This window comes from Lepisosteus platostomus, chromosome 14 (assembly GCF_059453375.1).
Source record: "Lepisosteus platostomus isolate fLepPlt1 chromosome 14, fLepPlt1.hap1, whole genome shotgun sequence".
Lineage (NCBI taxonomy): Eukaryota > Metazoa > Chordata > Actinopteri > Semionotiformes > Lepisosteidae > Lepisosteus > Lepisosteus platostomus.
Window position 1 is genome coordinate 35,348,002 of NC_142624.1, and position 26,338 is coordinate 35,374,339.

The 26,338-nt window shown below is 50.9% G+C and overlaps 2 protein-coding genes across 6 annotated transcripts in view; both read left to right on the plus strand.

The window, feature by feature from the left end:
• Positions 1–5,177, plus strand: part of dgkg (diacylglycerol kinase, gamma) — a 79,099-nt gene extending 73,922 nt beyond the window's left edge. For all 4 annotated transcript variants that reach the window (XM_088605953.1, XM_088605956.1, XM_088605955.1 and 1 more), the window contains one exon: positions 551–5,177. In XM_088605953.1, coding sequence (XP_088462079.1) covers positions 551–649 — 99 coding nt within the window. In that variant the 3' untranslated portion in view covers positions 650–5,177. The remainder of the gene's footprint in view (positions 1–550) is intronic.
• Positions 5,178–9,851: 4,674 nt separating this feature from the next.
• On the plus strand, positions 9,852–26,338 carry etv5a (ETS variant transcription factor 5a). 2 transcript variants are annotated; one of them, XM_088605957.1, is made up of 13 exons: positions 9,852–10,055; positions 12,442–12,579; positions 12,826–12,910; positions 13,253–13,300; positions 14,462–14,512; positions 17,955–18,084; positions 18,202–18,495; positions 19,650–19,921; positions 22,192–22,254; positions 23,116–23,184; positions 23,588–23,757; positions 23,862–23,963; positions 24,229–26,338. In XM_088605957.1, the coding sequence occupies exons 1-13, from the start codon at positions 9,867–9,869 to the stop codon at positions 24,457–24,459; spliced, it is 1,842 nt and encodes a 613-aa protein (XP_088462083.1). In that variant the 5' UTR covers positions 9,852–9,866; the 3' UTR covers positions 24,460–26,338. The 2 variants fall into 2 exon arrangements, with proteins under 2 accessions (XP_088462083.1, XP_088462084.1); XM_088605958.1 differs by lacking the exon at positions 9,852–10,055 and adding an exon at positions 10,191–11,806.

The window sequence follows — 26,338 nt, forward strand, 5'->3', positions numbered from 1 at the left end:
CACGTAACACCTAGAAAACTCTCTCCTGTTATGCCCCCAAGCTCTGGAACTCTCTCCCCAAGGATACCAGAGAGTCACCTTCTCTAAACTCCTTCAGATCCAGACTCAGAACCCTCTTCTTCAGAAGACCCTTTACTTAACTGGTTCCATTCTTCACCCCTCTGCTTTTCTTAGTACCACCATCCATGTCTCCTCTGTGTATTGGAATTGTGTTTTATCTTGTGTATTCTTCTTATTTATTGTTGTTGTCGTCCTGTAAAGCGCTTTGAGAAGCCACCTTTAAAGGCGCTGTATAAAATAAAGTGTATTATTATTATAAAACAGTTATATCGGTCCGTGGCAGAAAGAAAATGATTATTTCCGCCTTTGAAAGAAATCTCTGTCTTGTGCAAGTGCCTCATTTCAGCACTGTGGAGCCACAGAGCTGTGAGCAGTGGAGCAGCGTCCACGAACAGAGGGACCGAAACAGATTTGATCGCTCCATTAGATACAGCCCTGGCTGCTGCATCCCAGCCAGGAGCCATTTCTAAGTCCCTGCTTTCCTCCTCAGATCAAGATCACGCACAAGAACCAGGTGCCGATGTTGCTGGGACCACCCCAGAAAACCCCCTTCTTCTTCTTCAAGAGGAGGAACAGGAGCCGGGACTAGTGGGGAGAAGAGGACATCGCTCGGCCGCCCCCCCCCCCCGCCAAGTCACTGGGGAGGTCAAGGTGGAGGCTGGAGGAGGGGAGGGGGTGGTTGGGGAAAGAAGGAAATTGCTGCAGCAGAGGCGGAACCATTTTGGGGGACAGACGAGCACCCCCCCCCCATGCCAACCTCCAGAGTATCAAAGCTGCCCCATTGCCAGACACACGATGGAGACTGCTCTCACCAGCCACCCCTGATCCCCACACACATGAAGGAGACGACACCGGTGGATTCCCGGTGGATTCCTGGTGTCCCAGGCCCTCAGGCCCCCCCGGTTTGCCACACCTCTGATGGCACTCAAACCCGCCCCCTCACCTCCCAGCCAAACCCCATCAGCTGGGTGACGCCACGTGCGTGCTCTCTCCCCGTCCTCTGTGCCAAACGGAAACCCGCGAAGGCACCTCGAGCGTGCGTCCTCCAGTCCGGCTGGGGTAAATGTGTCCGGATTGGACTCGCAACTGATTTTGCCCCGGTCTGATCCGCTGTCGGAGTGGAACCCGGAGATCCCACTGGGCACAGCATCAGGGTGGGGGGGAGCTGGAGCGCCAGAGGTGTTGGGGCAGAGCATCGGGAGGAGAGACAGGGGAGAGAAAGAGCGAGTGAGGGAGAGATCTGCTCTCGCCGATGCCATTCTGGCGCAGGGAGGGGTGTGAGTGGAGGGCTGGTCTGACCAGTCTAACGAGACAGGGTAACAAGCTTGCCTTTTTGAAGAAACAATAAATAATGAATCAGTAGATGCTTTGTATTTATTCCCGTCCCTCTCCAGAGCCCTTGTAAACTCCAGAACCAAAACACAGCAGGAAGAAAAACAAACATCAATTATTTAATGTGGGGGGGTGGGGGGAGAGGGGGAGACAGACAGCCGCATGCAAGTAGGTTTCATTAAAATATTTGTTTATATAATCAGTTGCCTGTCTGATGTTAACCCATTGTGGGTCACGCTGAGAATAGTCTAAAGTAACACCTGTTACTTACTCCTGCTCTCAGATTCCCCTCTCCTGAGGTCTAGCAAACATCTGGAAGGTTAGTGGCTCACATGCTCTGGATAGAGCACTGTTAATCCCAGTGTACTGACATCTCAAAGTGTCAGAGAATTACCATTTTCCATCATTTGATTTCCTAGTCCAGCTTTTAAAACAGTTATCCAAAGCCCTAGCTACACACAGTCCATCAGTGGACTGGAAAATCTCATTCCCACTTTAAAGTTCTTTTGCTGGAGGAAGACTGAGTGCATATGAAACCGGACAGGCACTGGCCTGTAGTTCTGTCTCCCAAGGATTAACCTGCTTTTTTCTCATGTTCTACTTACACAGAGGATGTTAGCAGGTCTTCCACCCCCACCCCCTCCCCCCAGGTGAAGAGAAACTTAAAACAGCCACAGGATTTAATGAAAGTCTTTCCCTTGAGCTGAACCTCTCTGCAGCGGAGCACAGTGGGAGAACATCCCGCTGCAGATCATTGCCCGAGCTAGACGAAGAGGAGATCGGGGCAGGAAACAGCGAGCCTTGGTGGGCTTGTCAGGATCAGCTGAGGAGACAGGGAGCTGAAGGTGGTGTTATTGTACAACATATCTGACTAAACCTCCGGGCTTGGTCATGCGTAACAACTTGGCTCTTTCGGAAACAGGAATCTGCCCTACGAAATGACCTCAAAATAGGCAGGACCTCAGTCCAACGTCTTTCAGAAGAAGGCCCCTACTGTGGCCGATTACTACAACAGGATCTCAGCTTGGACTGTGTGATCCAGAGCTCGTCTGGTCCAGCTTCGTGTTCAGCTGAGCAGAACGATGACGAATGAAGCGTGCATGTTTTATGCAATTGTTGATGCAGCCGGGACATTCTTCTAACTTCACTACCACACAGAAGACCTACCACACTTTGGAATCAACGGGTATTCACTAACTGTACTGAAGGCACTATCAAGCCTTTCAGAGAAGCCGTGCAACCTCAGATACCATGTGGCTCCAGTGTAGCTCGATCACGCTGGATAAGACAATGTCGCAAGGAGTATTTGTCACTGTGGCGAATGCAGTCACCAGGTGCAGGCACAGGCAGCTGGAAGATCACACAGGAGTCTAAAAAATTACCCACTGTGCAGCTTTTGACCTGCCGAGAGCCACCAGTGAGGAGATATGATATCAGTTTGAAATAATGATCAGTGTTAAAAAAAAGTGCTCAAGATGATCTATGTATGCTGTACAAATGTATACGCCTTGTGTTTGTGAGTACATGTAGCATTAGGTACAATTAGAAGGTACCATGGTCTGAGGAAGCATGGATAGTTCTAGCCTTAGAAAGGAGGGAGCAGAGCTTGCTGAGGTTCTGCAAACCCCTCCTGTTTCCACTGCCAGCCCCTGCCCTCTCTTCCTCTCTCTGCCCTGGCACTCTTCCCCTCCCCTGGGAACCGGTCAGCTCGCTGGGCACCTCAGCTCGACGTCGCGCTGCCCCTCAGCGCCGCCCCCAGCCCCGCGCCCCCGGGAACTCGCTCCTGATTCCTTTGAACCGCACTGAACGGAGAGGACACACAACCTGGGCCGGAGCCGTGGCTCAAGGAGTAGAGTGCATGTTTACAAAGCCTTGAATTTACTGCTAATTAACAAGATAACGATAATCAGCATCGTCTAGTCATACCACAGCATGCCTGCCCTGCACGGGCCGTGATGAATCTGCAGACCACCCTAGTCACTGAATCCCAAGTGCGGCATGAATACCACTCCTGTTTTAAACGAGTAGATCCCCCCCGGATGGGTATACAATTATGCAACTTATAACTCCTGCATTGTGATTTATTTATTGATGGATTTATTTATTGCTCTTTCACCCTTTTTATGTTAGGTTGTAGCTTGGCATTTGAGGACCTGCAATTTGACTCCCAGCAGCATGCGGATCAGTGCACGTTCAGCCCACTGTAGACAGCAGCACTGGAAACAGAGCCCGGTTCTGTGCAGGACTCTTGTGAGACGGGGGGGCTGACGCAGCACAGGGAAAGGGCTCCACGCCCCTTTGAGCCCCCTCACCATGTGGGACCGCTCAGCCATCGTGTGCCTGTGCGTTCCCCCGGCTCCTGCCAGCGTCCCTGTTCGCGCTGTGGTCGTCACCGTCGTTGTTGTGAATTATCAATAGCCTTAAGACTCCAGCCCTGCCTGGAGACAACAGAACACGTGCAATACAATCCACTGAACGTTCAACCAAAAAACAACACGAGAGCAGGTGCACAAGCCAGCCCTCGGAGTCACGTCGGGCCGCACTGTCAGGGCTGTGGCACTGCCCAGAGGTCCTGCCCCTTTTCTTTCGCAATAAGGCCCAGCTGCCCCGCCCCAGCCACCCCCACCCCACCCCGCTGCCTGAGCAGTTCCGGTATCTGCTCTGGTGTCGGAGCAGGGGAGGCAGGGTCCTGGTGTTCATGTGGAGTCCTGTCTGCGTCACACAGTTCCTCCTGTGCAAACCCTGACACCTGCACCGCGCATCCACAGGGCAGAGGCGGCTACAGGACGTTGACCGCAGTCCTGCCGCTCCGTAGCCTTCAATGACTTGTCATGAGTCCCCTGTCCGCTGCAGGCGTTCTGTAGCCCATCGCCGTTTTCCCGGTTCAGCCCGATGAGGACGTTCTTGACCTCTGCACTAAGAGCTCCTGCAGTGGTGCTAAACTGTGCTGCTTCTGGATTGCCCATGCTCTGACAGAGAGGGGGTGGGAGTGTGGAACAAGCTACTCAGTCATGCTGTTAAACCTGATACCCTGGCTTCCTTTAAGAAACAGCTGGAGGGGATCCTCAGATCAATAATTCACTAACTACCAAACATGCTAGGTGGGCTAGATGGCCTCCTTTCAATTGTACCCACTCTGGTTTCTAGATAGCGACACTAAGGGACCCTTAGAGAGCAAAAACAAACTAGCTGGTCCCAAACACTGACTTGTGCTTTGTTCAGTGCTTGAAATCCAGCCCTTGATACTTTCTTCTAGTTTTGAGCATTTTAAGCCAGGAACACTTCCTGCTCAATTATGCATACTACCGTGCATGACCTCCCTTTGCTGTTTATCACAGGTCTGGCGAACCCCAAAGGCATTCGCTCTCAATTTGCGTTGTTTGTACACTGCTACGATGGGTAACTTGCTCCTAACAGCTCCTGTAAGTGCTCCAGACATGCAGAAGCAGTGCGGTTTACTATCCCACAGTGGTGCAGAAGAATTTCAAGCAAGGGGCGAATGAGACTTTGAAGCAAATTCAGTGATAGGAGGAGTAGCTGGGTCCATATCATTCCTGAATGTAGAATGTAATATTGTACATGTTTGTTAAAACAGCCTCCACCGTTCAGGTAGTGTGGTTTATAGCTGTTTGCCTGTGTTGCAGTCAGGGACAGGGACAGAGGGCAGTTTTCCTCATTGAGTTTTAACAATGCATAGGATCTGCTTAACTCTGTACACCTCTCCTTATGTTAGCTGTTGGCATCCACTTCGTTTTAGAACAAAATAAAAAGACGGATGAACATCACCTCAGGCTCATGTGCTTCTTGTCCTGGTTTGTGTGTTAGTGCCCTGTGGGTTTGTCCACTGGCTTTATTTCTGAAGGTATTGGTGCATACAAGTGTTCCTTTTCTTTCGCTCTGATGACCAGTTAGTAACTCTAAAAACAGTTCACTTGTAAGCCTGAACCGCACAGGCAACTGGTAGATCTATTCCTGCAATTCTATGAATCTCTTTCTCATTCCAAACCATTGACTCCAGTATTGTGGGCTTTCACGAAAAAGATTAACACCCATGGTAATAAGCCAGGTTTTCTGCCGAGCTTGTTTCAATCTGCGATCAATACAGGTCAATGGTGGGGAGGAGCACAAGTGCTGGCTTGTTCTTTGTAACTCCACAGACAGAGAATGTGTCTGTGTAATACACACACACACACTCGGAAAGAAAAGAAACATTACCCTCATCACACCGGTCTTTAGACGTCCCAGACAGCGGCGAATAAAGCTGACATCCACTTGGCCCCCCTCCTGCAAGAAAAGCTCCAACACACCCACACACGTGCCCTGCCCTGCCCCCCACCCTATCTTCTCACACAAAGGAACTGACTCACGGTGTCGCAGAAGAGCGACGGAACTCTGTTTGTCCCAGTGTCTGGAATATCTTCCCCTGCTGTAGGTTCCAGGAGAATCCAAGGGATTTATCCTGCGCTCATAATGACTTATTCATGGATTAATTCATATTTAAAAAGGCAGATGTTGAAAGTCTCCCACTCAGTCTGCCTTCCACCTCACTGCGTATAAAAGCCTTTATTATTTTCATTTACTTTTCAAAGTAAATTAACGCTTACTTTGTAAATTCGTGAATTAATTTTACAAACTATATATTTGTGTGGCATTATATATTGCTTTGCCAGAACAGTCTACAGTTTTCATTAGCTGCTCCTGGGGCACATGCATAAAATAATTCACACTTTAAAGGGTGTGCAAATAGATGTGCGTACTTCTTGACGTGTGTTGCTTCTTGGGATAACAAAAGCACGTTGTGCACTGAAAAGGCCCTGCTTCTCCCCCCACTCATGTGCAGCCCCACTTGGGTGACACACAGCAGCCCCACTGCTCTGTGGGTCAGGAGGAATTGTGAGAGATGATCTGACCAGCTGAATCAAGGGGAAACATTATGGAGGCCATACAAGCCCAGAGTGGAATTTAGCCAGGACACTGAGGTTAGGACCCCTAGCCTTGCAAACAGTAAGAGTATGAGTCCTAAGATTTTCAATAACCATGTAGTCAGGACTTTGGTTTAACTTCTCATCTAAAATGGGAAACCTCCTACGGCACAGTGCCTCCAGTAGTGATTCTGGGGTTTTGGTTTGGAAATTGTGTACCAGAGGGCCGCCTACTGCTCCACTAACACAAACTACAGCAGCAACCTGGTTTTCCCTAGAACTCTCCCACCTCAGTACTGCCTGGGCCCAGTCTAGTCAAGCTCCTGAGATCTGAAGGTGGTAAGGCCTGCTGTGGGACAGGCAACATCTCAGATGTCTGCAGAACATCTGCAAGACTTCAAGGAAAGGCAGTTTTCTCCTGCTCTTAGTCCAGCAGAACATCTGTGGGATCAGCTTGCCACTGTCATCACCTACAGCACACAGCAGCCCATTAACACCCACCAGCTGTTTGCCCCTGCTCAGGAGGAGTGACCAGTTGCCCCCACCTGCTGTCTGCCCAGGACCAGGGTTGTGTTAGTGCTCAGGGGGAAGTTAGCTTATACTAACTTTCATTTCCAAATGAGCTTTTTTTCGTTCTTATTTGATCAGCATTTTTGTTCATATCTCCTTAAAATACGTGATCAAGTCCATAAGACTCGAGTATTGCATTTTTCTTTGTGCCTAGGGTCATTGTATTCTGTACGGAACATATATGCAAGTGTGTGTAAATGTACATTTTTTCTGTCTCTAGAAAACTACAGAACTAGTAAAAGGACTTAAAAACAGTGCAGTGTGGTCTGTAATGAGCAAGTAGTCAGGAGCTCTGTTTAAAGTCCTATCCTGAGGATGACACCTCTTACAGAAGGGGACTCCCAGTCCTCATACTGGGGAATCTGAAATATTGGTCCAGGGGGGAGATCGCCCCCTACTGGTCCAGCAACATCATTTACAACAGCAACCTGTTTTTTTCTTAGAGGTCTCCCATCCCCTGCACTGACCAGGTCCAGCCTTGCTTGGCCAAGGGCAGGGTCTAAGGTGATGTGGAATAACGAAGGTGTAAAAGTAAAAAAAACACTATATTTAAAACCGCCTTTCTGTTGGCCGGCCATTCCGCCCATCTGAAACGCTTGCTAATTTTCCCATCTTTCTTCTGTCTTTCTGCCGCAGGGGCACGCTGGCTGTGCAAATGTCTGCCAGGGCTGCAGGCAGCGCAGCCAGAGTGACAGCCACCCCTTGGAGAAGGCAGGAGTTGGAAGAGAAGGGCTCGGTGGCGGAGGCCTCCGCCGCTGTGTTGATATAATGAGGCAGGAATGATCCTTCAAGGCGCTATTAATAGCCAGCAAGCCAGATCGCGCCTGTCATTAGGAATGCACCTATTGCCTTGCGCACTGCAGGCACTTTCTGAGACAGGTCTGGCAACATTCAGACAGGGGCAATAGGCATTCTGTCTGCAGGAAAATAAGCAATTACGCAGAAATTAGGGGAGAGCTGAGCGTGACCAGGTGAGACACACGGGGTGGGAACGAGGGGACGTGAGGGCAGCGAGAGTGAGAGGGTCGGTGAAGAGAGACAGTCTTCCACGAATCTGAACAAGCCAAAGGAACAGCACAGGCTACACGTTCCCTGAGCTGTGCCAATAACCCCAGGCACTTCCCAACATGCTGGGACTTATTTAAGCAATGTTGCATGTTATCATTCAAAAGCCTTTTGCTGGTGGCCGGGATATTTTTAGAAAACTTACCTAGCAGGGAATATTCAAACGGCTTTGCACAGCCTGCGAAAGCTGCCTCCCACTTTTTCTAAATGTCACACTGACCCAGTCCCCACATCCCACAAGGCACTGCACCGCAGACCTGTGACTGTCGCCGCGGCGCAGGGCAAGCTCAAGGACACTCTCGCTCTCTGGCACAGACACACACACGGTGCTGGAGTCTAAGGGCCCCTGGGTTACGAGCTCATCAGCGTCGCATTTCTGGGGCTGAAAGGAAAAGCAGCACATCTAACCCCACCCCCACCAGCCTAAGTCAGGACGGATGGCCAAATAAACACAGACTGTTCAAAATCATTTTTTGTACCATGAAAGTTTTTCAGTATTTCTGGAGGAGATCGATTGCAGAATGACCAGGGAAGCAGTGTGCCACAGAGGAGCTGTCATTTCCATTTGCTGTTGCCTTCGTTTGAGGCGGCAGCCAGAACGCAGTCCACCTGGCGCGGGGGAGTCTGAAACGGTAGCGTTGCGCACGTCGGAGACTGCTGGATCTCCCGTTCTTTAATAACCCCTGGGGTCCAGCGATCAGAACTCTTTCGGACGTGGCCGGTTCACGCAGCGCCCACTTTCCTCAAGCCCCTATCCCCCAGAGCCCAGAAAGGAGCCTTTGGAGGTCTGGGGTCGGAGGGCACGGAGCTGGGACCGCGCCCAGTTGCACCCCCTCCAGTGCTGGGTGGGGGAGACTCAGCAGGCGAGGACCCCCTCCGCCCATCCAAACAAGATCTGTTTGTGAAAACTATTTGCTAGTTTTATTCCACTGGTGGTGGCACAGCACTGCGGGCGAGCTGCTCGGCTTTAAACTGACAGAACGTGGGTGTGGGTCCCCGCTTGCTGACACTGCTGTCGTTATTGATCAAGGCACTCCCCCCTGGCTGCTCCAGTCCCCCCCAGCTGTGTGAATGGAGATGGTGGACACCGTGAGGACTGGTGTCCCACCCAGGGGAAGAGTCACGTGCTCTCTAGTCCGCTTAACACCAGAGAATCCAGTGTGAGGTTGTGTGGATTCTCTGGATTTGTGAGTCTTTTGTGAGCCCGTGTAGTTCATTACTTACCGTTCCGCCAGTTGTAAAAGTGTTCTAAAAACACTCAGAGCGATCTCTCTAAGGAAATCTGCCGAATGCTAGTCTAGGGAAACGAGCCCCTGAAAAGTACCAGTGGTCAAGAGCTTTGCCTCGTCACTTTGGGAATGCTGTTCATGAAACACACACACACACTTGAAACACACAGGCCAATGTTCCTGAAAGAAATCTCCTCTTGGTGTGATAAGTGTGATCATCAGCACTGTGAAGTTCAAATCATTCATCTTTATGGTGCATTTGCACTTTCACAGCTTTCTGAACCCTCCCAGCTCAGGAACTTAAAGAGCTAGAGATTACAGGGCTAATTAGTATTTTTTTAAACAGTTTACCTGTAGGTCAGGTTCAATTCAAAGTAGTCAGCATGTTAATTGATGCTAATCTGTTACCGAGAGACGCGATGAATGGAGAGTTTCGAGCTTTCTTGGTTCTTTGACCTCATCAAACGTTTCTTGTGGTTTGTTGTGCTTGCGCTTTGAGTACGTGGCTGGCCCTTTAAGGACCGCAGTGGCGACGCTTGAAAAACATATTTTCGTGAATGAAACCTAGTCATTCATAAAGTAGGCCAGTCCCACGCTACGATTGGACAGCGGGGTGCCTTGTGAATTATTCAGTAGTTTTCGCGAGCTCATTGGTTCCCTCGCCGAGATCGACATTCACTTTTGACCAATGAGCTCGGACAGCGACGTGCACGAGCCCCAGGGAAAACCTAGCGCGTCCATTGAGAAAAGCTCATTCAAGTTTTGTCAGTCGGAGAGTGTGCATTGCTTAAGCGGTGGGCAGATATCTTTGCGGTTTTGTGTGGGATTTTTAAAGCATTGTTTCAGTACTTTAGAGGGGACAATACGACACCGTAAGGTGAGTTTAATAATATGCAAATAATATTTCACAACACCGGAGCTCTTTACAGCCTGCGGTGCAGAAGCGTGGTTTTGCCGAAGTTCAGCCGAGTTACTCGCAACTGCAAATAGTGCTTGGAAGAAAAGCGAACGCCATTTTCTCCAAGTGAACATTTACTTTGGCAACCATTTTCTGCTGCTTTGCACGAAGTTGCGCGATGCTTTTTTAGCATGTTTTACAACCATTTATTGCCGTTTTGGGCTTTTATCTGTATCGGTGTTCTTTGATTAGTATCTTATCTTTTGCTTTAGACGGACTGCATGATACGGGCGAGCTTTGGGTGTCGGATTTTATGAATGGATGGAGGCTGTTTTTTTTTTCTTCTGAGTGTGAATGGGGTCTCGCTCGCGGATCGAGTTTCACTTCATTGAGAAAAACAAGAGGCCGTGGAGGGGGTATTCTTTGTTAAAGCGCTTTTTTTTGACAGGTTTACTTGTTTCGCATTTACGCGAGCTTTAATTTTTAGCCTGGAGATTTTTATCATTCTCTCGGATAGGATTGGTGCTTTTATTTTCTTCCACATTTGTGTGGGTTGGAACAGCCTCGAAAGTTCTCTTTTTAAATGATCATTTCCAATGTTTTGGACTGACCTGCATAAAAGATGTTGCTTATTGTTGAATACGTTTTAAAGAGATATTAGACATTGTGCTTAATAAGGGGAATGCCGGATATGAGGCTAGAATCAAATAAGTGTTTCTAAAATTAACTGCGCTTGAGGTAGCGTTCAGGATTTTGGAAGTGTTGCGAGTTGTTGAGCTATTGGTTTTGTGAAGTCCTCGTGTATACTCGGACGAGTAGCTATAGTCCCCTGGGAAAAATGTAACTGTATTCAGCGCGCTAGGCAGTAACCTTAAGCACGAGACAGACTCTGGAAAGATCCACTCTAGATGTTTAACCTGTCTCCTGAGTTTACGGTCCGCTTTCCGAATCGTCCAGTTGGTTTCGGAGTTCTTAAATAGCAGGTCTGACGTGCTGATCTGAATTGCATTACACAGCGCCTACACTGTTCTGTGGGACTCATAACTTCAATGCTGGGGTGCACCAATGTTGTATTCTCGGGTGTTGTAGGATCTGCTTATTCTTGCATGATGATTATGCCCTAAAACCGAGGTAACATGAGCGGGAACGATCCGAGGAGCTTGTGCTCCCAACTGTTTCAAAAGAAATCACTACAAGTATCTCCGCTCTGAAGCGCTGCGCTCGGTCGCGTTCACGAAGCCGCGATCTCCTGTACTGCAGTGCACGCGCGCTTCCAGAAAAAAAAAAGCGCTTTGAAGAAGGAACGACAGAGATGTAACTTGTTTTACAAAGGCTCGTCATTTTAAGCGTTCATTTACTCTAACCCGTCTTTGCGCTGAATGATACCTCTTCACAGAGGTCATTTAAAATTAAACAGCAGGTAGTTGGGGGGGGTCAGTCAGTCCGGGTGTTTGTGAACTAAACACCTGAATAGAAACTTCTTTATTTACACTTTTCTTTAACGCAATGACTGTTTAGTGTGGTTGTGGAATTATTGAGCGTTTAACTTCTGTCGTCTCAGCTCGCAGTAAACGACGTTACAAGTGCTGACTTAAAAACCAGTCGTTCGCCTCTTCACGGCGACGGACGGGCTGTTCGGCTGGACACGTCCGTCTCTCATCACAGCGGTGCCGTGCAGCTCGCGGAGGGCCCGTGCTCCCGCGCCGCTGTGGTTCACGCGCAGCGCTGCGGTAAAGACCCCGAGGCGAGGCGGCCCGGTCACATTCACATCGGGGAAAACAAACCGCGCTCCCGCTACACCACGGGCTGATCGCTACGGGTCTCCACACCCACCGAGCGGTTTGGTGTGACGCGCCGCGCGAAGCGGGTGCTCTGGAGCCGGACACCTGGCCGTGAACTCGGTCCCGGTCGCGCGTGTTCCGCGACGGCTGTAAAGGGACATTCTCCTGTATCTAGAGAACGTCACACGACCCCCCCCCCACCTCGGCCAACATTAGTTTGAACAAAGGGAATAACACACACACACGCACGCACTCGGGTGTCACCCTCATGAGCCGCTCTGTGGTGGCAGCACGATGGGAGTGAGGGGCCTGCTGTCCTGTGCGTAGCGACAAACACCGCTCCGTGTTGCCCTTGGTGCGCCCGTCCCTTCGCTGTCGCGCTCGGGGCATGTTGAAGGTCCAAACACGCGTGATGGAAGCCTTCATTTCCCCCGTCCTTGAAGCAGAGCGTGAAGAGCTCTCGGGCCGGCGGCCGCTGCTCGCGTCGCGTCTCTGCGGTCCGTCAGAGCGCTCGTTTCGGCCTGGCTGGCGCCCAGGGACACGCAGGGCTGCGTCTTGACCTGCAGCTTCTGTTCCCCCTTCAGGAGGAAAAAGAAAGACGAGAAGCTCTCTCCAGGTCGCTGTACGCGAGCAGCCCCAAGCCGGGAACCCCAGCAGCCTGTCGCAGCAGAACCATGGATGGATTCTACGATCAGCAAGTTCCCTTTATGGGCCCTGGCAGTGTAAGTCTTTTGCTGGCAGGGACACTGTGGTCCGATTCACTTTAGGGCCAACGATGCAGTTTGGTTTGCATGCTAAGGGGCACTTTGCTTTGGTATAGAAGCGAACATTAGGTGTGCTCAGGAGCGCCCCCCTCAGGACAACTTGTGTCACTCTCATTTGTGCTTGATTTCGACGGGGTTCTTCGTCGTGTGGAGTGCAGGCGCGCTTTTGCGGGACGTTGGCTAATGTTGTGTCCATCCCTGCAGTCACAGGTGGAGGGGCCTCGTGGGAGACCCGTCAACGAGAGGAAGAGGAAGTTTCTGGACACGGAACTGGCTCACGACTCGGAAGGTAATTCTAGCGCCTGTCCTCTGTGCCCGTGGAGCGGCACACCGCCCCCCTGCTGGGCGTGCCCGCTCCTCTCGGCTCGTTGGCCTCGTCTGCCCGGTCCTTCACCTTGCTCGGCCCTGCCCCCCGCTGCCCTCTGACCTCCCCCGGCACTGAGGTGTCGCTCGCTGTCCCCCCAGGAGGTTAATCTCCCAGCGCTGTTCCCAACCCCTCGCTCCGCGCGGTGCTCTTCCCAGCCCAGCCCAGCCCATGACGGCTTGCGGGTCTCACCGTGCATTGGGGGGTGGGGTGTTTGGGACCCCTCCAGTACGGGATGGTAATCATTCTTCCAACTTCTGTCTGCAGAACTCTTCCAGGACCTGAGTCAGCTGCAGGAAATCTGGATAGCTGAAGGTGAGTGCAGTCTGTACCCCACATCTCCCCACTGGATCTCGGGGAGTCACTGGAAGTTTGCGCTTTAGACTGGGGTCACAGGGAGCAGACAGGAGGTCCTACTTTTGGACAGATCAGAATTGGCTCCTTTAGCGTTCCCAGTGAAACTCAAGTTGGGAAACCATTTATCGTTTACCTGATAGGAAAACAATGTAGGGAGAGTCTTTCAAGTGTTGCAAGGCTATCTTATTTTGTCTTTTTAATCATTTAGTGTTTACTCTGTACACAAGAGCAATCTAGGAGAATTGAATAAGAGCTCTCGAAGAAAGATCAGTCTTTTCTCCTACATGGAAATAGTGTATATCAGTGAGGATAGCATAGTCTGTTGTATCTAATGTTAATGCATGATAGAAAAGATTAAACTATAGCAGCAGTGTTGCAGTAAAGATAATTAACTGGGGTCAAACGAAGCATATTTTATAGGTTTCCAAGTTTAATATTTCAGTTGAGGTATATTTACTCAAATGTCAGGATAAAGTTTTACTCCAACATGAGTTTCGCACTATTTTTACTTTCTCTAAATAGATGCAAGTGAATCATGAATATTTAAATGGTACAACTGCCTCTGACAAACATACAAGGGTTATTTATTCATGTTTTGAAAGTCAAAGGCCTTTGAATTCCATGCTATAGTCATGAAGAGTATAAACTCTTAACATGGGCCACTGCAAACCCATTTTTAAAAGGTTTGTGGATTGTAGAGAAGATTTTCTGGCTGTGGTTAATTGTACCTAATGTACCTGTAATTGCATCTAATACCTTCAGTTCAGATCAAGTTCTGTGTATGGTGGTTTGGACAAGTTCTTTGATAAAGGAAAAGAAATTTGGCTTGCCACCTTTAGAAAAGAATTTGGCTTGTCATCTTTAATGGGAGGGCAGGCAGTGGTGGATGAGATATTCTTCTTAGTCATGTTAATGTTCAAGGACTCTTGCATGACTTGTAGGCGGACCCTTCTAATATTCCTGAGAGTCCAAACCCAGCCAGGTTTTCATGTGTGGGTCCACTTAGATCTGGGGTGGAGGGCCTGGGGCACAGAGGAGGGGAGACTGGAGTCTGTTGGAGTCCAGCAGAGTCGAGGTTTAATTATTCACACTGCTCTCTTGCTCTGCCTCTCCGTGCAGCTCAGGTTCCTGATGATGAGCAGTTTGTCCCAGATTTCCAGTCTGATAACTGTGAGTATACCCTGGCCTTGTTTGTTTATCCAGTGACTGTGGGGGTGGAGGGGTGGGGGAGCCTTCCAGATCTCCATAATCGATTGCTTTCCCGGTATCCCCCAGGGAGCGTCATTTAGAAACTGCATTTTCATTTCTCGCAGCCAATTGAGCTGTGCGCCGAATAGCGGTCTTTCGGAAAACGGCTGTCGATCTTGTCCGTGAAGCTTGAAAGAAGCTGTGATGCCGCCCAGAAGCAGGAGAACAAGTAGCTTTCTGCAGAAGAGAAGGAAGCATGACTCGTTCAGGAGGGCTCCTTGTTGATAGTCTCGAAACGGTGTCGGTGTTGCTCCTGCCGAAACTGCCCCTGCGCTGTGGGATACGGAGTGGGTCCTTGGGAAGCGTCCTGAAGACCCCAAGGCCTGGTTCATCATGGCTTTTTCCCATCCTGTGCACTCCAGACCCCCCCAGACAGTCACGTGTGCATTGCGCAATTCCAGGAACATCCGAGCAGCGCTCTATATTTAAATGATGGAAGTGTTAGCTGAGCTCCGTTTTCTGCGTTCATCCATTTTAGGATGGGGGTCATCTGAGAGGCAGGGGGAAAGTGAAAATGATCTCCCAGAAAGGGCATGGCGTTGGCATAACCTGAGACCCCGAACAATAGCCTTCTCCTCTGTCGCCAAGATGGTTCCCTGAGCATAAACATTCAGAGATCCTCTCTCATCCCGGGTCTAAACCCTTCCAAGAGACTCCTTTAACCATTCCAGCCTTCCAGTTTATTTTCTTGCAATCTCCTCTCGGATTTCTAAAAGGACTTCTAAGACTCTCGTGAGGAATTGTGAGAACGTCATGGCCTACCTGCAGTACAATCTGTTTGGTTTTCTCCCTGCGTCAGGCATTGGCCTGTCCCACTGCCTGTGTGCAAGAGGGTCTTGTTACTTCTGTAGTCCCCAAGGCTGCAGTACTGCTGCATCCAGTCTGTCCAGAGGCTCAGATCAGACGGAAGTCTTCTCGGAAGAACAGCTGTGATGTTTTGCTTGTAAAATGTCTTGGATCTCTTGCTCTTCGAGTGTCATGTTTTTGACAAAAGACCAGACGTTTATTAGCCTTTTGTGGCCGCGGTCTTTGATCTGCGGAGTGCGCCGGCCAGATGAGGGGAGAGTTGTTTTCAGTGGGATGGGGGTGTGGGTGATTTTTCTGTTCTGGGGGCGGGGGTCTCCTTTGCTGTATGTCCACACTGCCCCTTTCTCTAACTCCCAGCTAATCCACACAGCAGCTCGGAAGGTATTTTCCCATTTTCTAGTCCATTCTTGTTGCCTCTCCCCACTTGCCCACAGCATTCTTCCAGGCCCTCAGCCTTAACCAACTCTTTATTTGCACCATGTGCTGCTGCATCCACATGATTTGCTGTGCCTTATCTCTGTTCTGCTGCATGAAGGAGGCTTCCACTGCAATAGGCTAGGACTTCTGACCAGAGGGCTGCAAATGGCAATTCAAGGACATGTCCTTGATAGCTGGAGATTCCCTGAAATTAGCCCAAAAGCTGCAATAAGAGGCATGGGTTCAAGGGGCTTCATGGATAGAACAACGTTGAACGAAATGGGAAGGAGAGGTTCAGAATGGCACTGATAGTGTATCACAGGAGCCCCCACTCAGTATATGACTGTGGCTTTTATGGGCCCATCACTGCTTGGGACACGGCTGACAGGTCCTGAACGGAGCAGGTATCTTCCCAGTCGTGTGCTGGCCTCCTTACGGGCTACTGGATTAAAAGCTTGGTGTGATGGGACCTGCCTGTGCACCGCCTGCCAAAGGAAAAGAATCCATCATCTTGTCTGGAATCCAGCCCGATGGGCTGTTTGTGCTTTTCCACTAGACTTTTGTGCCTTTAAACTGCAGCCAATTCAAACATGGAAGGCTGTTCATTGGAGCTTGTTTTATTATTTTTATTAGTTTTTTTTTGTCTGGGTGTCGAGACGGGGCGCGACACCCAGACAAAAGGACAGCAGTGCTGTCTTTCCCTGCGTACATCGTGCCATCTTCATCCAGTAACTTCCCTACAGTCCTTTTAAGTCACTAACAATGAGTAGACCTGTTTTTTCTATCCCAGTGATTGAGAGCTCTTGCACCAAGTCAAAGTGCTTGTGTTGCTGTAAGCGTCAGCAGAAACCTGTTGGAGCAGGAATGTCCATGGTGCTCCGGCTCAGGCTGGGTGTGTGTGTGTGTCTGGTGTGCAGCTCACTAGCGTGTGGCTCTGTGGTTTGGCGGGCGGCCAGTCTCCCTCACAGGCCTCCATTCACAAGACCAGCCTCGCTGCCACAGGCAAGGAGAGCTGTTTACTGCACAGTCACGTGGGACCAGCGCTTCCTGTTTCCCCAGAGCCAGCCAAGAAGCTTCTAATTTTCCACATCCCACTCGTCTTTAAACCCAGCCCTGCTATTTTAAAATGAGCACGCTGGGATACGGCCCTGAGCACAAAATGGAGTACACCAAAACAGTGGTGTCCTATAGGTTGGCCTGAAGGCCTGATGCACATGGAGAAACCTATTTATGCTGCAAGTGCTTTGAGGAACCTGAGATATTCCATTTTATTCTGAGGTGCCAATTGTAATGCAGAGAAGGTCCGTTTAGGGACAGGCATTTGGACCACTTTCAGTTCATCCTAGGAATGGTCCATCTCGGGTTTTCCTTTCGGATATCTGTTATGGAGTGCTTGAAAGCATATGGATGATCTGAAACCGGACTGCATAGTATCTGAGCTCATTGCTCCAACAATAGGAGACAGTCAAGCCCATCCCCAACCACTGCACTGTTCAGGCTGAGTGATCTATTAAGCTCTTGTTATAGTCCGCCTTGGATAGTGTTTCAGTGCGTATCATGTGCCTAGGGAAATTGGAGTTAAATGTAAAACTAATGGCAAGAAGCAGCAGCTAATGGTTACAATGCACCAAGAAAAATCTTTCAGTCATTAGATTACAGCAGATCTTATTCATGGCGCTATTGACTGGCCAGTAATGAAACGAAGAATGGCGCTTTATATTGCTTATGGATATACGATATGATACTGACTGGCCAACCATGAAGTTGCCTTCTGGTTCTTATCCACTTGTAGTAGTGCTGCAAATGTGCAGGAGGAGGGCTATGGAAGGGAATGTCACCTGAATGGGGAGAAGTCTGTTGCCCCATCCTTAACTTAGTGTCCATCTTGCATGCTGGAAGAGGAGAGGCGACAGTCCAGCTCCTGGATACGAGGTGGAGGGGCAGTACTGGTGTGAATCAGCTGTCTCCAGGTGGCTGGATTAAGATGCTAGAACAGGTTAAGCAGTTGTGTGCTTATAACTGCTTGTTAACTTTTTAATATGCAAAAAAAACCTGCTATTTTCCTAATGTGATCTCATGAAGGTAGCTTGATTTCTGGGTCACCTGTTTTTAATGGGAGGAATTCTTGGTTCCTTGGCAGTGGTGTTCCACGGTCCCCCACCTAGCAAGATCAAGCGAGAGTTGCAGAGTCCTTCCAAGGAGCTGTCATCCTGCAGGCAGGAACAGAACCTCAGCATGCCCTATGGAGAGAAGTGCCTTTACAGCTACAGGTAAGTCTTGGCCCGCCTCTGGACAATCATGCTCCTTTTAGTATGGCCGTGGCTTGGCCAATGGCCTGCAAAATGCACGCTCTGGATTTCCCTGACAATTCGTTTCTCTCTCACCAGTGCCTATGACAGAAAGCCCCCCGTTGGGTTCAAGCCATTAACGCCTCCCTCCACGCCTGTTTCACCCTGCGGCTCTGCTCACACTCCGGTATCTCGCAGTGTGGCGCTCCACGAGCAGGCCTCGCCTCCAGTCCCCGCCCAGGCGCAGGGAGCCCGGCCCCTCCACGGACAGACCCCGCCCCCGGGCTCCACGCACAGTCAGAGGCCACACCCACTCCACAGCCAGACTCCTCCCTTTGCAGTTCCCCGCCCACCTGTTGCCTGCCCTGAAGGAGCCTACAGCACTGAGCACAGGTGAGTGCCCCCACCCTGACGAAGGGGGCTCCAGCCTCCTTGAGTGAGGCAACAATCTGCAGTCGGCGTCACTTAGAGCGATGCTGCACTGTTTCTGTCTTGTCATGATTGCCATACTGCCGCGACGGGGTATAATTAGCCTTTGTCCCCCATTATCAGTTAATGAGGCAATTAGACAGTGGTGTTCAAAGCATCTCGTGAAACTGTGAACCTGGTCAGGACAGGGGAAAAAACAATTCTCAGCAGGATACTGCCAAATCGGTCGCTGAAGCTAAATTTAGTTTTGAACACGAGCCCAGAAGCGCTAGCTGATTAGGGAAGGAATCTTTTAAGCGCGGAGCGTGTCTTATTCCCCGAGTGCAAGCGAGGGTCACGTCGAGCTGTCGCGGGTTTGCAGAATAATTGGCGTCGTCTTATGAGCAGTGTTGATTTTCAATGGGATTTCAAACTGTGGTGAAGAGCTCCAGGTTCGAGAGGAGAGGAGTCGGGGCTGTGGCCCCTGTTTGGCGTTGCCGGGGTCGTTGTGCTCGAACTGGCGCTGCGGCGGCTGTTATTAACGGGACACCGTGGGAACGGCCGGCCTGGCACTCTCCCCTTGCCCAGGATTCCTCCCTGTCACCAGGAACCGCTGGCATGTCGGGGAAGGGGGGGGGCGGGGGGGACTGGCCGCTGAGGATCCCGACAGGAGGGGCATCTGCCAAGCCCCTCGGCGGGCGAAGATCCCACCTGCTCTGCCGCCTGGTGACGGCTCACCTGCCGGCAGACTCTCGGACAGAGCGGGCTCGTCGCGGCCTGTGAGCTCAGCCGGCTCTTCTGAACCTTAAGTGCGACTCCAGCGACGAGCCTTCTGGGAGTCTTTTGCTCTGCCAGCTGTCTGGCTCCTGCTTTCACTGGGTCGCCTCCACATGACCGTGTGTGATTATTACTCACTTCAGGCCTTTCTGCTGTGGACAGCTGTGACGTGAATGTCAGACCATGTCCAGGTCTGCCAGTGTTTCTGATCTGTCGCTGGGCAATCTGTTTCCCCAGAGTTGAGCTGGGTGTGACATTTTTCCTTGCGGAGCTGGACCATCTCCGTTCCCGAGCCGGGAGCAGTGCCCAGAGGGGCTCCCGCACGCTGCTCTAACCTCCCTGTCCTCTGTGTCCTCTCCCAGGTTTCACCGGCAGCTCTCCGAGCCCTGCCTGCCCCGGGGCTGCCCCCCCTACCCATCCCCGGCCCCCAGCACCGCCGCCCCCCGAGACGGCCGGCCCCCCTACCACCGCCAGATGTCGGAGCCGCTTGTCCCAGCGCCCCCGCAGGGCTTCAAACAGGAACTGCAGGATCCCCGATATGCCGAGCAGGGGGCCGTCGCCATGGGGCCCCCCCAGCCTGCCTTCCACCCCCTGGCCATCAAGCAGGAGCCCCGAGACTACTGCTTTGACTCAGGTGAGCCCACTTTTGCCCCCCAGCCAGTGCCGCTCTCGGAAGCGGACTCAATCCCGCTGTCCCACCAACCCCCTGCCCGGACAGCCGGTCTGAGCCCCTCCAGTCCACGCGCAGGAGGGATGTCCCAGACGGGCGGAGGTATTCGGGGAATGTCGGGATCCGAGCGGTCCGTGGGGCCAGCCTGCCAGCGGTCTGGCTGGGAGAGAGCTCTGGAATGTGCCCGGCCGTGTTTGCTCTCTTCCCTTGCACCCACCTGAAAGTTCTCACTGTCCCGCGAGAGGTCCCAGCCGAGAGACGCTCGCATTCCAGCTCGGAGCCCTCAGTCCTGCTCTCTCCCGCATTCGTCTCCCTTCCCCTGGTTTCGGCAGCTCCCAGCCCGACTGCAGGGGCCGGAATACCTCGATTAAACCCAGTCGCTCGGGTTTAACATGGAGGCAGGAGGGCGAGTCCATCCTTTTCCTCCAGTTCAAGGCTCCGCCATCGACTGACTTACCATGCAGTGTTTAAAAAGCACAGTACAGATTGGCAGAAAATAGAAACTGGGATAAATGAGTAATGCAAAGCTGAACTATAAACCTAATCTGGTAAATTTAGAATAATGTATTCTGGTAGGTGTCATTTTCTGCGGATAAGCTGTAGCTGCTTCTGAGCTATCCCCCAGTTTCTGATGTCTGATGCACTGCCTCCCCACATTGCTGGAGGAGTTGATAAGCTGGTGGGCAGCACAGTCCTGCATCCCTGCCTCTCAGGGTCAGGGATACAGCTGTGGTTGCTTCCCTTCTCCGTCTCTCTCGCAGTCCGCGCGGCCTTCTGACTTGAGAGCCCAGTGATGCAATTCCAAATCCCCTAATCATCTTACTGCCTATAAATACCCCCGGCAGGCAGCGTAGAGCTGGAGGAGGAGGTTGCGTGTGCACGTTTGAAGGCAGACAGCAGGGATTCAGCCAGGGAAGGGCCGCTGTGATGGTGCAACAGAGAGGCAGAGGCCATCGGCGTTCAGGGCAGAGACAGTGAGGCCATGGAGGGTGGGCACGCGTGGTAACCCACCTCTAATTATGCCGTGGGGCCTAGTGGTACCTCAGAAGTAGGTAGATGTGAGGATTCGGTGAGGCAGTGCTGTGAAGAAGGGGTAAAGAAACCTGAATCCGTTTCATACGCTGTTGACTTGAGGCTCGAATTCTGATGGAGGCAGTCTTTGTTTTAGTCAAAGTACCAAATCATTGAGGGCAGAGCAAACAGCTATCAAAGAGAATGCAGTTGTCCTCATTTAATCTTCCAGCTTGGCAGTAATGTCCCCGTCAGACCAGTCTATGGCGTGCGCAGAAAGGGACTCCTTGCCCCTCTCTGACAGCCTTTTGCCCTGTTTACCGGATTGGCTTTGGAAACGGCTCTGATGGATCAGGGAAGCACTCAGTTGAGTGCGTGTGCTTTGATCCTGCCAGATGTGGAGGTGGGGCCCAGCTGTCGCACCAGAACGGGTTATATAAGCGGCGGGGCGCCGCGGCAGCTCTGGGGTCTGATACGGGCTTGGGACAGAGAGGCTTAATTAGAGGCAGGCTGGCAGGGAGGGAAGAGGGAGATGTTAGAATAGCACATTTCAAATTTAAATATGGAAATAAGCATCTGAATAAAGAGTGGTAGCCCAGTATGTGGGAAGGGGCAGAGCTGCTCCCAGTAGAGGCTATACCCCAGAACAGCGAGGCTGGTAGCAGTATGGGCTAGGGTAGGGGTCTCCAGCCCTAATCCAGAATGTTGTATGTCATCAATTTCTGAAGGCTTAGACCAGTTTCACTGTGATCGATTAAGCAAGCAATTTGTGACACTGACTAATTTAGCAATTGTTCTGGGACCGAAATATAAGGCCACATCAAGCCCTTCGAGGACGGGGCCCTCCTAATGAGGATGTTTGTGTTATTCGTCAGTACCTTACAGGTATTGGCAATGCTTAGCAGAGGGTTATCAGTGAGACGGATGGGGTGGGGCTCTCCATGACCAGGCTTGGAGATCCCTGGGTTAGGAGGACTGGGGCTGATAGCCTTGAGTAAGAACAAGGCTCCACAGGGGAACTCATCCAGAGGAAGCGCAGGAAAGCTAAACTGGTCGGACCAAACCTGGCTGGATCTTGTTTGTCCCTCTTGAGTTTAAAGAGAATTGTTGGGACTGTGGGGGGGGGGACTTGGTGACCCTTGTGGCGAGACTCAGCGGAGAATTGTAATCGTGTACTGCCCTACCTGCCCCTCTGACGAAGCTCCCATCTCTTCTTGTTGCAGAAGTGCCTAACTGCCACTCCTCGTTCGGGAGGGGAGCCAGCTTCTACCCCAACAGCCATGACGGTAAGTCACCCAGCCCATCCTCTGCTCCCGCGCGCCGGTCAGAGTCCCTCTAAACTCCGTTCTGCACGCGTCTCCGCTGGGAGCGGTGTGAATGAAGGCGGTGGCGCAGTGGTCCTGATGAGCAGCTATTTTTAAAACTGCAGATCGAGACAGTTGTGGGTCGGCGGAGATCTCTCATGTGGGCGTGCTTCGCAGTAATCCTTTAAACGTGCTGTGTATAAACTCGTGAACCTTCTCGGCCTTGGATGTGGTGTTCAGGCATGTCTCTCGGTGTTTGTGGTTTCATTGCATGGAAGGAAAGTGAGCTCAGAGGCGTGATCAGGAGGTTGAAGAGATGAGTAGCGATGACGTGAAGCTGTGTGCTGGGGTTTCATGTCTTGGTTTAGGGCTGGGCCATCCACTCCCGGACAGTGCCTGTTGAGAGTCTCTGGGAGAAGCTGCTAAACTGCAGTAGTTAGATAGTTTAGCTCATTAAGAGTTGAGTTGGGATGAAAACACTCCAGGATCTAGGGTTCTGAAATTCACTCTAGGTCCTGTAAGAGACGCCATATCTCTTGGTTTTCATGATTTGAATCAATGATTGAATCGATCATCATAATTGGTCTGTTTTAAGGCCATTGACGATTAAACATTACCCATAAAACTCTCAAGGTCTAGTAAGTGAATATCTGTTGTAGGGAATGACTTGTTGTAGCTATTCTGGGGAGGATCCGGAGACTGAGACAGGATTGACTCTACAATGTGCTGCGTCACACATTTTACTTTGTTTTTAGATGTACTCTAAATAAGCAGTGGATGAGAGCGCTGAAACTGTCCACAATCCCCTGCTCTCCCATTCACACCTTGTCCTCCTCTCTGCAGGCTTCGCCTTCGACAGAGAGCCCCACATGTACTATGATGACACCTGTGTGGTGCCCGAGAGGCTGGAGGGTGAGTATCTGTGCAGGGACAGGGTGTCTCCACTTATCTAGCTCTGAGCATTTGTCAGTATGTTCCCCATTAGTCTTTAGATGAAAAATGAGCAGCAGTGATCAAGGCTCTGGACTTGTGGGTTCAAGTCCCGGGTGGCACACTGCTGTACTATCATACCCTTGAGCTAGATCATTTTAGATTGCTCCAGTAAATACTTCAGCTGCATAAATGGGTAAAAATGCTTTTTTTGTGGCAAAAACGTTGGCCACACAAAACAGTACCTTCTTTACAATACATTACCGTAATCTTAGCCATTTCGTGTCTTTGCCATTGTATTACAATACCAACGCAAGAGTGAATAAGTGTGAGCGAGGAAGTATCCCAGCAGGCCGTGCTGTGCTGACAGCCCCTGTTCTTCCAGGGAAAGTGAAGCAGGAACCGGTGGTGTATCGCGAGGGGCCGCCCTACCAGCGCCGGGGCTCCCTGCAGCTCTGGCAGTTCCTGGTCACTCTGCTGGACGACCCGGCCAACGGCCACTTCATCGCCTGGACTGGCCGCGGCATGGAGTTCAAGCTCATCGAGCCGGAGGAGGTGAGACTGCCCGTGGCGTCCGGTGGTGCCGTGGGCCCGGAGCGGTGTTGAGCCCGCTGGCCGCTGTGTGTAGCCCTCTCCTTGACCCGCGCTCTCTGTGGCAGGTGGCGCGGCGCTGGGGCATCCAGAAGAACAGGCCTGCCATGAACTACGACAAGCTGAGCCGGTCGCTGCGCTACTACTATGAGAAGGGCATCATGCAGAAGGTGAGGACTTCCTCCTGGCCCCCTGCCTCCCTCTCCCTGTTCCTGTTCTTTCCTTCCGTCTCCCGCCGTTGCCCCTCGGCCAGTGGGCAAGGGATTGGTTTCTAAAAGCAGCTACGGCCGAGAAATTGCAGGTTTTGATGTGGAGTAGAAATGTATCCAAACCCATGGCGTTCAACGTCATCGGGTTGTATTTTCTGTCACTTCGTTACTAGATGTGTCCGTTAATCTTGGTGCTAGTTGTAACCCGTTTTTCTCTCGCTCTCAGGTCGCGGGAGAGCGGTATGTGTACAAGTTTGTGTGCGACCCCGAGGCGCTCTTCACTATGGCCTTCCCCGACAACCAGCGGCCCAGCCTGAAGTCCGATCCGGACAGCTTGACGGGGCCCGAGGACGACACCCTGCCCCTCACGCACTATGACGACGGCGCCCCCTACCTGGTGGACGGCGCAGAGCAGTGTGTGACTGGCCTCCCATTTCACGATGGCTATGTGTACTGACTTGCCCCCTCAGCTCCGACTGCAGTGCAGGACCAGGGGACTGTTTACCTTGACCCCTTGCCTCTCTCCTGTCTGCTTCCAGATTCATATCAAAAGGAGGAGGAGGAGCCTGCGCCCTTGCTCTCCTCCATGATTGGGCTCTGGAGCTGAGGGGGTGTGGATAGACTCTGGACTCAGCTGGCTCCACCCCCTCCAGCAAAGGGGGAGGGGCCACTATTGCCATGGAATCTGGGCGGGGCCAGGGGAGAGGCGACAGTGCCGGAGAGCCGATGGCTCTCTCTGCACAGACTGTGTGAAACTGTAGCATTTCCGTACTGACAATCTGCTTTTTCTAAGAAACCCATTGGGGTAAAAAAAAAGGGTTTTCAAAACCACAATACAGTTCTATAGGTTTTTTGGTCCCTCTTTTTTATCTGTAATTTTAGGGAAAAAGTTTTAAAATGAAAAGGGCTTCTATTTGCAAAAAAAAGCGTTCTGCAAGTTTTTTTGTTTTCAAAGAAAACAAGTACAAAAGTGACTTTTTATGAGAATCCCTAACAGTTAGGCCTGCGCTGTCGCAATGTAGTTTTTCCGTTTTGAATCTGATCAAGCCTGGTGGTTCCTTAAAACTCTCTGGTCTTTGACTTGTTTCCCCTTGTCTGACGGGTCTCTAACAGAGGGTAACACTTCCCAGATGGAGCCTCTGTTGCCTTTGTGTTGGGACGAGATTACCTTGCGTACTGTTTCAGCATGATGGAAGACGTCACTCTGCAAAGCCAGTATCATGACGCTTTTCTTCATTTTATTACATATGTAAAGCTTGTCCGCCAGCAAGAGCTTGTAGTGATTTCTTTTCGCTAAACCTGCCAGCTTGTACAGTGATGGACTTGTGCTGTTGCCAACAATCAATAAGCCAGTGACAGCCAGGTGAGGCCTGAGCCCTTAAAAGCAGGTACCCCCGCCCCCCCACGTTAAAACGAGATGGGGACAGCAGTTGACCTTGAGGAGCTCCATAACTCAACTCGTCCCCCACACACAGGCCTTCTGCACAGCACCTTGGTAACAGGAAGTGATGCAGCAAATGGTCACATGACCACTCCCAGGAGGCTGGTGACAACTGATGTTTTTTTTTTGTTGTTGTTGATTTGTGTGTGACAGTTCAAAAGGGATGCACATGACAGTATTTTTTTTTTCCTGAAGCTTGGAAAGTTTATAAATACATATTCATTAAAAGGAATTAAAAGTTTTGTAGGGGTCTTTTTGTATTTAGAGCTTAAAGTTTCTTTGGCACTGTTCTCCTATGAGATTTTGGCTAACTGACTGGAATGGACAGCATTACCAGGCTGCCTGGGGTGGGGAGGGCAGATTTACCCTACTTTTCAGGGACTGGTATGTAAAAGCACTCCCCCTCCCACCACCCCAGCTTCATTTCAGTGTCTCTGTTCCTCTGTGTGCAGAAGACCCTGCCTTTCTCTGCATGGTGTATTAGACAGGCTACTGCCCACTGACATATCGCTTTACATGCGACAAAGAAATTGTGTAAAGTTCTCTGCATTTATATTGTTTCATGGAGTTGTTTTTGAAAAAAAATACATATATTTTTGCAAAGGCTGCATCTGTTTGTTTTGGATTTATTGTATAAGCTGTATAGTTCTGCCTTTTACAAATCTGTATATCTCTAACTACGATCCCTGTGACGCAGTGATGTTTGAATGAGTTACAAAGACCTTGCCCTTTCTTTGGGGGGTGTAGGGTGAGGACTGAGGTGTTGTGAGCCCCCATCCTCTCTCGAAGTTAGGGCTTGTCTGAGCTTGTACAGGCTTCACCTACCCTCACAATGTGTCCCTCACACTGCTGAGTTAATCTGTACTGAGTACAATAAAGAATCCTTTCTGCTTCA

What these genes read in the sequence shown, in the direction of transcription:
- etv5a (XM_088605957.1), top strand. Translation starts at nt 9,867, where the DNA reads ATGAGCTCGGACAGCGACGTGCACGAGCCCCAGGGAAAACCTAGCGCG. An exon ending in AAGTGCCTTTACAGCTACAG is followed by an intron (nt 18,085 to 18,201) that starts GTAAGTCTTGGC and finishes CTCTCTCACCAG; the next exon opens with TGCCTATGACAGAAAGCCCC. An exon ending in AGACTACTGCTTTGACTCAG is followed by an intron (nt 19,922 to 22,191) that starts GTGAGCCCACTT and finishes TTCTTGTTGCAG; the next exon opens with AAGTGCCTAACTGCCACTCC.